Raw genomic sequence first — 10668 nt, forward strand, 5'->3', positions numbered from 1 at the left:
GCTAATTTTGTATTTTGGTAGAGATGGGGTTTCTCCATGTTGGTCAGACAGGTCCCAAACTCCAGAAAAATTGTCATAACTCTGTACAGGGGCTGCTGTGGTTTTGCCAAGCTTATTTCTGTGTCCTGCAGAAAAGTTAAAACTCTTGATTTTTTTTTTTTTTTGTATTCCTGCTATTGCTGATAATTTTATTATGTACCTAGCACTATACCACTTATCATTATTCAAAAGAAAGGTTAGTGGATGTCTGTTTGCCTTCATGACACTTACTGTCTAGTTGATGAGACCCAAAACTTAAAAAATTAGGGAAAAATAAAGCGTATTTATATAATTAGGCACCAAAATATATATTTTAAAGGCAATATGAGTTCTACCAAAGAGAGATCCAGGTTAACAGGAATAGTTGAAGAACCCTTCTTGGAGATGAAATATGAGCTGTGCCTAGAAAGATAGTGCAAAGAAATAAAATGGAGATTAGCTATTTGTAGTTTGTGATATTTCAGCCTTCCCTGCAAGTAACCTCAAGTGCAGCACTCTCCAGTAGAAATACAGTGTGAACCACATATGTAATTTTAAATTTTCTAATAGCCATTTTGAAAAGGTGAAAAGAAACAGATGAATTAATTTTAGTAATACATTTTATTTGACCCAGTATATCTAAAATATCCTTTCAGCATGTAATCAACATAAAAATTATTAATGGGATATTTTACATTTTATTTGTCATAGTAAGTCTTCAAAATCCAGTGTGTGTTTTACATTTACATCACATCTCAGTTCACACTCGCCACATTGTGTTTAGTAGCCTCATGTAACTAGTGGTCGCCATATTGGAAAGTTCAGGTTTCCAGTTTATAGGTTGGCACTTAACACTTTTTGCTTCTTGCTTGATCTTTGGCTATTAAGTCTTCTTGACCTTGTATAGATTGCTAGAATTGAACTATTTAGGATCTTAAATTTATTATTGGTTAATGTTTCACATTTATTTTCTGGTTATGGTGGTTTTGTGCATGAGCTAGTTTAGGAAATAGAAAACACATTTTTGGAGAGTGGTTCTTAGTATTTACTAAATTATCTACATGTGCATGAAGCTACGGTAGGTACCATGCATACAAGTGAAACAAATAGTTTGCTTTTTAGGACAGAAGTTACTGGTTCACTGGAGATATGGTGGATTCTTTGACCTGAGTCCAGCTTCCTTTCTGTGAATAATTTCTACTTCTGTACCCTTTTGTGTATATGGGATGTATACCATGTGACCAGCTATTTCATTCCCTTTTTTCCCCTTACTTTCCTTGTGGAAATATACCTACATTTGTTTTTTCTTTCTTCTATGCTAGTAGCAAGACATTTAGCAGTATTAAACATTTATAAGGTACTTTGATAAAGCATTGTGGGGAAGATTAATTGCTAACTTCCCGTAAAGTTGTATTTATCCTATATTTTAAAGATACAGCTTACACTTTAGAATCTGACAAGCTCATCCCTTCCAAGCTAATGGTGCTCCTTTAAATTTATTTCCTGTGGCTTATAGGAGAATGGTAAATCATGAAATAACTAGAACTTGGGAAAGGTATAAACTCCTTTTATATTTGATTACTCTCAAATTTTCATTTGTCTGAATATGTAATGTTAAAAAAATAATTTCACTAAAAGGGAATCAGGACATCTTGGAGGATGACTGATTCTAGGTCTGGGATTAGAAATGTACAAAATGAGCCTGGATGGAGCATCTTGTCATAAAGGAAAGTATGGAAAATACCAGGTCATACCACAAGGATTTGGGAGCTAAGTTCCCACTGGTCAAGAATGGAAGAATATGAACATTAAAAAGTGTAACTGAAGTGCTTTGAAACAGTACTAGGTTGATATGAAGAATTATTCCTTTTGCCCTCTCTCACTCCTGAAAGCAAGATGATTCATCAGCAGCTCTACTAGAGCCACCCACGAAAAGTCAGCCAGGGTTCTTGCTATTGTCGTGTATGCCGAAACTGGGCACAGTCTGATCTGGAAATTCAGCCTCGTTATATGCCACCAGTGTTTCCATCAGTACGTGAAGGATATAGATTTCATTAAGTTGGACTAAGTGATCTTCCATAAATGGATTATCTAAGGCACCCACCCAATGAGAGAAACCATGTTACCTTTTTGTACATAAAATAAATATTTTAAAATAATTATTGTTATTTATTTATTTATTTTTTGAGATGGGGTCTTGCTCTGTTCCTCAGGCTGGAGTGCAGTGGCATGATCATGGCTCACTGCAGCCTCTGCATCCCAGGCTCAAGTGATCCTCCCACCTCAGCTTCCTGAGTAGCTGGGACCACAGGCGCACACCACCATGCCTGGCTAATTTTTAAAATTATTTATACAGACAAGGTCTCACTGTGTTGCCCGGGCTGATCTCACACTCCTAGGCTCAAGCAGTCCTCCCACCACGGCCTCCCAAAGTGCTTGGATTAAAGATGTGAGCCACTGGGCCTGGCTTTTTTGTTTTGTTTTGTTTTGTTTTGGATGTGATAAAGGTAGGGGAAAAAAAAAAAGACACTTGGCTGGGCGTGGTGGCTCACATCTGTAATCACAGCACTTTGGGAGGCGGAGGTGGATGGATCACCTGAGGTCAGGAGTTTGGGACTAGCCTGGCTAACATGGTGAAAACCCCTCTCTACTAAAAATACAAAAATTAGCTGGGCGTGGTGGTGCACACCTGTAATCTCAGCTACTCAGGAGGCTGATGCATTAGAATCGCTTGAACCTGGGAGGCAGAGGTTGCAGCAAGCAAAGATCGTGCCACTGCACTCCAGCCTATGCGACAGAGTAAGACTCTGTCTCAAAAAGAAAAAAAAAAAAGGATTCTTAAGATATGCATTAAAATATTATAGATGAAGCTGGGCACAGTGGCTTATGCATGTAATCCCAGCACTGAGATTAACATTTTTCATAATAAAAAACTTATTCTAAAACTATATAGAGACCTTGTTGAGAACAGCACTACAATTTTTTTGTTATTTTTTTTTTTGGTTGGGGACAAGGTCTCACTCTATCATCCAGGCTGGAGTACAGTTATGTAATCATGGCGCACTGCAGTCTCAACCTTCTGGGCTCAAGTGATCCACCTGCTTCAGCCTCCTGAGTAGCTAAGACTGCAGGTGTGCACCACCATACCCAGCTTTTTAAAAAAATTTTTTGTAGAGACAGGATCTCGCCATGTTGTCCGGGCTGGCCTTGAACACCTGGTCTCAAGTGATCCTTACAGCCTCCCATAGTGCTGAGATTACAGACATGAGCCACCATGCCTGGCCTATAGTTTCTTTTCTTTTCCTTTTTTTTAAATTTATTTATTTATTTATTTATTTTTTGAGATACAGGAGTCTAGCTCTTGTTGCCCAGGCTGGAGTGCAATGGCGCGATCTCAGCTCGCCACAACCTCTGCCTCCCAGGTTCAAGCGATTCTCCTGTCTCAGCTTCCTGAGTAGCTGGGATTACAGGCATGCAGCATCATGCCTGGCTAATTTTTTGTATTTTTAGTAGAGACGGGGTTTCTCCATGTTGGTCAGGCTGGTCTCAAACTCCCAACCTCAGGTGATCCGCCTGCCTTGGCCTCCCAAAGTGCTGAGATTATAAGTGTGGGCCCCTGCGCCCAGCCAGTTTCTTTAATAACTCATTTCTGTGACAGTTACTGCTGTGGAGACATTTGTTCTTGGCATCAAATCACTCTGTTAGTTAAGGCTATTCATATTCTGTCCAACAGCTTGGCACCAACACCTGCTTACTTTCCTTTTCTCTTTTACCCTCTCTTCTCAGTTCTCTCTTTCCAGATGTAGTGAACTGTATGCAGACTGACAATCTGGAACTAAAGAAGCTTGTGTATCTCTACTTGATGAACTATGCCAAGAGTCAGCCGGACATGGCCATCATGGCCGTGAACAGCTTTGTGAAGGTAACTTTTCCCAAGGCCTCAAGAACAGAGTCTGAATTGCAAATAAGTAACCTTTGTTCACAAGTAAGGAGTGTAGGGAAGTGTTGGCAATGACTAGGAATGTTCATGTTTTAAGCATTCTATATACCAGTGTGTGTCATCCAGGGAAATTCAAACCATGTGCTGAGCTTTCTGTTAGTGGGACTTGGTGTATCCTTGACGGATGGGTAGAAGAAAACCTGGTGAAACCTCACTGTTTTACCTTCTGAGGTTGACAAAGATTGGGCATATCATTGTAGTATCAGTAACTGGTGGCTTTACCTATTTTATCTTTGTAGAAATTATGCTTATGAGTCAGCAGTAGTGGAGACTGCAGGAGTTTCTACTTTTGTTTCATTTGATAGGTCTTACACCATTTGATTTTTTTTTTTTTTTTTTTTTTTTATTACGGAGTCTCACTCTGTCACCGAGGCTGGAGTGCAGTGGCACGATGTTGGCTCGCTGCAACCTCTGCCTCCCAGGTTCAAGTGATTCTCCTGCCTCAGTCTCCCAAGTAGCTGGGATTACAGGTGACCGTCACCATGCTCAGCTTATTTTTGTATTTTTAGTAGAGACAGGGTTTTACCATGTTGGTCAGACTAATCTCGAACTCTTAACTTCAAGTGATCCACCCACCTCGGCTTCGCAAAGTGCGGGGGTTACAGACACGAGCCACCACTCCTGGCCTGATTAATTTTTTTAATGGAAAATTTTAAACATATTCAAGAAAAAGGACTAGTATAATAAATTCCTAAATGTTCATCTTGCAGTTTTAACAGTTACCGACACATAACCACTCTTGTTTATAATCCTCATACATATTTTCTGACCTCCAACCCTCTCTCCTGCTGGATAATTTTAAAGCAAATCCTAAGCATCATATATTAAATAGTTTTGTCCTTATATTTGTCAAGATAAGATCTTCTATTTAAACATAAACACAATATCATCATGTCTTTAAAAATGGACAAAGCATTTTCTTATTAGTGAATATCCAATCAAATCTTTCCTATCATAGATTTTTTTTTTTTTTTTTTGAGACGGAGTCTCACTCTGTCGCCCAGTCTGGAGTGCAGTGGCTGGATCTCAGCTCACTGCAAGCTCCGCCTCCCGGGTTTATGCCATTCTCCTGCCTCAGCCTCCCGAGTAGCTGGGACTACAGGCGCCCGCCACCTCGCCCGGCTAGTTTTTTGTATTTTTTTTAGTAGAGACGGGGTTTCACCATGTTAGCCAGGATGGTCTCGATCTCCTGACCTCGTGATCCGCCTGTCTCGGCCCTATCATAGATTTAAAGAAAGTAATAATGGGATCATTCCCATTAATTTTTATTTTATTTTATTTTTTTTGTGACGGAATTTCATTCTTGTTGCCCAGGCTGGAGTGCAATGGCATGATCTCAGCTCACCGCAACCTCTGCCTCCCAGGCTCAAGTGTTTCTCCTGCCTCATCCTCCCAAGTAGCTGGGATTACAGGCGTGCGCCACCACACCTGGCTAATTTTGTATTTTTAGTAGAGATGGGGTTTCACCGTATTGACCAGGCTGGTCTTGAACTCCTGACCTCAGGTGATCCACCCGCCTTGGCCTCTCAAAGTGCTGGGATTACAGGCGTGAGCCACTGTCCCCAGCCTAATATTTTTTTAATAGTTGTGTTTTCTCTGTTTGGAACTTAGTGTACATTTAAAAAAATCAGCATTTCTAAAATTAGCTTCTATTTAAAATGTTTTGAAAAATATTCAATATGCCTTCTTCTTTCTCATGGACTTTTTGTTCTTTTCCTGTGTTTAGCTACATTATAGAGTTAGAACATAACAGTTTGTTCTCTGTGATTGGTGGTTCATAGGTGGAATATATCATTGGGAATAATTTAGTTTACATTTTTTGGAAGTTAGAGTTGTGCATGGATTTATATGGGCTTAAAGACATTTTTTGATGTAGGGCAGTTTAAAAGAGTGTTCTTTCTCCATATTCTATTTACTATATTTGGAAGCACTTGCTAGTAAAAGAGAATGTATGTTAGTCAAGAACTCAGAGGGCCCTCTCTGCTGCATAACTCCAGGTACTTATTTCAAGCCCAGACCGGCTCCTCTGCTCCCCTTTGTTTTCTTGGCTGCAGGCCCCAGAAATCTAGCTCACTTTTCTCTCTATTTGATGCTTAGGAACTCCCTGTGGAGTAGGGCACGGTCTTCCCAGTTTCTCTTTTTTTTTTTTTTTTTTCTGTGCCGGAATACAAGCCCAAAAGCTTTTCCTGTTTTTAGGGCAGATCCTAATGACTGTGGGATGGTACCAATTCCCTAAGCCTCTGCCTGGCACTGGAATGAATCCTACTGAGCTGTTTCTCATTTTGTATTTAAAACAGTTAAATGACTTCCTCACCTAAACTCTTAAATAGGGCAGCTAAGATTTGTACTTAGGAAAGGAATAGCATGGAAGATTGGAGCTCGTGTAGAATGTATGTGGAAGCTTAAATTAATGAGGTAATTCTTTTGCAGCTTATGTAAACTGGACTGTTTACTTTTAGCCACCATGTATACTTACAGTTGTTGGTGATTGTTTTCTGCAGGACTGTGAAGATCCTAATCCTTTGATTCGAGCCTTGGCAGTCAGAACCATGGGGTGCATCCGGGTAGACAAAATTACAGAGTATCTCTGTGAGCCACTCCGCAAGTGCTTGAAGGATGAGGATCCCTATGTTCGGAAAACAGCAGCAGTCTGCGTGGCAAAACTCCATGATATCAATGCCCAAATGGTGGAAGATCAGGGATTTCTGGATTCTCTACGGGATCTCATAGCAGATTCAAACCCAATGGTAATAAGCTTCTGCTTTTATAAAGAGAGCAATATTTAAAATGAGTCCCTTGTTAAAGCGTGTTTAATATGAACCTTGTCTTTGGAATACTGGGTTATGGGGTAGCTATGGGAAACATGACTTTGTGTGTCTCACTGATTGTGTATTTCATATCCTAGGTGTTTTTGAGGTGAGAACTAAGTACTAAAATGCAGGGACCTTAAAGCAAATCTTTGTGTTGTACCTATGCTCATATTTGCCCATAAACTTTCATCATTTTCTTTAGGAGGTTTGGCCTTAACTTTATGTATATTTAAGATTATTTTCTTCAGATCAATATTTGTGACATTTTCTGGTGGTGTGGGACTAGAAACTGAATGAAAACGATCTTTGTTACCTTATTATTATTATGCATTTCTCTATAGGGGAATTTCTAGTACAAGATTATTATTATAATTATTGTTATTATTATTATTATTATTATTATTTGAGACAGGGTCTCACTCTGTCACTCAGGCTAGAGTACAGTGGCGCGATCTCGGCTCACTGCAAGCTCCACCTCCCAGGTTCACGGCATTCTCCTGCCTCAGCCTCAGGACAAGATTATTTTTAGCCAACTTGATTATGTTCTAAATGTTTAGCAGCCAGAATGTAGCTTAACACCTTAAAGTTTTTTAATCTTTTCTTTTTCTTATTGACATTTTAAACTTTGCTTGTATAATGAAGGAGATCAAGTCCCAAGTGATATGTTTGACTCCAGTAGTAACTAAAGCTCATTTGAATTGGGTACTAATTGAATATATTTGATGGGTCATTAAATATTGTTGCAAAGAAGATGGAGGAAAATAGCCACTTTCTTTAAAGTACTACCTTTTTGGTCTAATGCAGTGTTTACTGAAAGGTGCATAACACTAAGAGTGAATCAGTGGATAGCCTTTGAATATTCCCTTTTTAAAATTGCTTATCTATTTATTTATTTTTTACAGACAGGATCTTGCTCTGTGGCCAAGCTGGAGTGCAGTGGTGCAGTCATAGCTCACTGTGACTTTGAACCCCTGGGTTCAAGCACTCCTTCCACTTCAGCCTCCTGAGTAGCTAGGACTGCAGGCACATGCCACCACATTCAGCTAATTTTTTTTTTTTGAGACAGAGTCTTGCCCTGTTGTTGCCCAGGCTGGAGTGCAGTGGCACGATCTTTGGGAGGCTGAGGCAGAAGGATCACTTGAAGCCAAGAGTTTGAGACCAGCCTGGGCAACAAAGCAAGACCCTGTCTCTACAAAAAATTTTTTTAAAAATTTGTTGGGGCTGGGCGCGGAGGCTTACGCCTGTAATCCCAGCACTTTGGGAGCCCAAGGCGGGTGGATCACAAGGTCAGGAGATCAAGACCATCTTGGCTAACATGGTGAAACCCCATCTCTACTAAAAATACAATAAATTAGCCGGGCGTGGTGGCAGGCGCTTGTAGTTCCAGCTCCTCCAGAGTTTGAGACAGGAGAATGGCATGAACCCGGGAGGTGGAGCTTGCGGTGAGCAAGGATCACACCACTACACTCCAGCCTGGGTGACAGAGCAAGACTCCGTCTCAAAAAAAAAAAAATTCGTTGGATATGGTGGTGCATGCCTGTAATTCCAGCTACTTGGGAGGCCAAGGTGGGAGAATCCCTTGAGCCCAGGAGTTTAAGGCTGTAGTGAGCTGTGATTGCACCACTGCATTATAGCCTGAGTGACAAAGCCTGTCTCAAAAATATAAAATAATAAATATTTTCTAAAGTTAGTAGTATCTACTTTACAGAATGTTTAGCTGGCACCTTGTGATTTTGGCATTGCTTTTGATTCACTGTTATTCTGAGCAACTATCGATAATTCTCTACCTGAGGACAGATGAGATGAAAAGTGTTTGTGCTGCAACAATCAGCCAGGTGGGCAGAATATCATGTACCCCGTGGAAACTTACCAAATGGTGGTGCTAAGAATATGGAATGGCTCAAAGGGAAAATGAGTTCTAACTTACAGGCAACTCCAGTTTGAGGCAGCATCTCTAGGCTAATGTAAATTTTTTAATGCAGAACCTGCACAGTTAGATGGTCAGGGATAAGGCCTAAGGGATGTTTAGCAGTAAAGTCATTTGTGTGTGTGTGTGTGTGTGTGTGTGTGTGTGTGCGCGCACGCGCACGCATGCTCAAGTAGCACACTTAGAGATCTTTATCCAGATAAACTGAGAGGAATAAAATGATTCTGAAACAAGGTTGGTTTGTCCGATTTATTCAAAGTTTACATTGCAGAGGAGAGAGCTAGTTTTCGTCTAGTTCATAAGATCAAGTGGCATATGTATGCTATTTATGTATTTGTGTTTTTTATTATGGGACTCTTCAAACATTCAAAATTAGGACAAATAAATGAATAAAAATGAATTCATTTATCATCACTAGATTCACTAGTCATCAATACATGCCAATCTTGTTTTACTTATTTTCTTTCCCCATCCCCTAGCTATATAAAATTTAAGCAGGCAACACATGAGCAAGTCTCTATTTGAATTTAATATATCATAATATTATAGTAAACTGTATAATATTCTTAATTTTAACCTGTTTTACTACAACAAATCAAAACGTGACTTGGGGAGATTTTCATAAATATCTTTGAGGAGACTTTTAGAGAAAGTTCAAAGCTACTTGGTAGATTTTTGAGAAACAGTTTCAGGAATACCTCATGTTTTGTTGTCTATAGATTTTCCTAGAGCAGGGTGTCAGCATTAGATAGTGAATTACTGGACCAACTGCTCTCTAAATAGAAACTCTTTGCTGTTTTGTCAGAACTCAGTAGCAGAACTTTTCTGATATTGTTTGACTTAGCCTAGAGAGGTGCCTGGAGTGTAAAATTTAAGAAGATGCTCATTCTCAGGTGCCAACTCTGTACCTCACAAGCCTGAGAACAGAGTGCCTCCTTAAATTTTGTGCCTGGAGTGCCTCACTTGCCTTACTCTTGTCCTGGCCTTGTTACACATACTCATGTTAAAATCATTTTTTGAGCTCTTCATTCTTGTTTTAGTGAAGAACTGAAAAGCTTGGGCTTAAGAGGTAGCCAGCACACGTAGATACATACCTATTTTTGATTTTGAATTTATACTTCTCATCTCAACTGTATGTCCTACTTATTACCTTAGAGTATTATAACTGTCATTAGAACACTTAAATTTAAGTGCCTTCTACGCCATGCACAATGGTAGATACTTTTACTTTATAATGTTTCACTTAGTTACCACATCTGTCCTGTGAAGCAGAGGTTCTTCCATGTTACAGGTCAAGAAATGTGCACTCAGACTGAAGAACTCTTCCTAAAGTCATGCAGCTAGTAGTGATGTAGCTAGGATCCCCACCTAGTTCTGAGTCCCAAACTCCATTGCTGGTTACTACCTTTGTGGATGAATGTATACCATAGAATTTAGGCCAGGTGTGGTGGCTCACGCCTGTCATCCCAGCAGTTTGGGAGGCCACAATGGGTGGATCACCTGAGGTCAGCAGTTCACGACCAGCCTGACCAACATAGCAAAACCCCATCTCTACTAAAAATACAAAATTAGCTGGGCCTGGTGGTGCATGCCTGTAATCCCAGCTACTTGGGAGGCTGAGGCAGGAATATCGCTTGAACCCAGGAAGCGGAGGTTGCAGTGAGCTGAGATCTCACGCCTTTGCACTCCAGCCTGGATGATAAGAGCAAAACTCCATCTCAAAAAAAATAAAAAGAAAAAGAATTTAAATGTGTATGTGTGCCATGCACACACACACAGAACTGCTTCATTTTCTCAAAATGTTTACATTTTGAATACATAAAGACTGAATTATCTGAACACTGCTTCATCATAGAAATCTCAAAAAAGAAAAAAACAAAACGGAAAGATACAAAAAAAAAAAAAAAAAAAAA

At 39.8% G+C, this 10668-nt stretch overlaps 1 protein-coding gene across 6 annotated transcripts in view; it reads left to right on the plus strand.

Moving 5' to 3' along the window:
• The window catches only part of AP2B1 (adaptor related protein complex 2 subunit beta 1), a 141980-nt gene that overhangs the window by 14913 nt on the left and 116399 nt on the right, over positions 1 to 10668 (plus strand). For all 6 annotated transcript variants that reach the window (XM_017890989.1, XM_017890995.1, XM_017890992.1 and 3 more), the window contains exons 4-5: positions 3805 to 3940; positions 6520 to 6765. In XM_017890989.1, the coding sequence (XP_017746478.1) occupies positions 3805 to 3940; positions 6520 to 6765 (382 nt within the window). The remainder of the gene's footprint in view (positions 1 to 3804; positions 3941 to 6519; positions 6766 to 10668) is intronic.

The sequence above is a fragment of the Rhinopithecus bieti genome, unplaced genomic scaffold, assembly GCF_001698545.2.
Source record: "Rhinopithecus bieti isolate Rb0 unplaced genomic scaffold, ASM169854v2 scaffold_20840, whole genome shotgun sequence".
In the NCBI taxonomy this organism is placed as follows: Eukaryota; Metazoa; Chordata; class Mammalia; order Primates; family Cercopithecidae; genus Rhinopithecus; species Rhinopithecus bieti.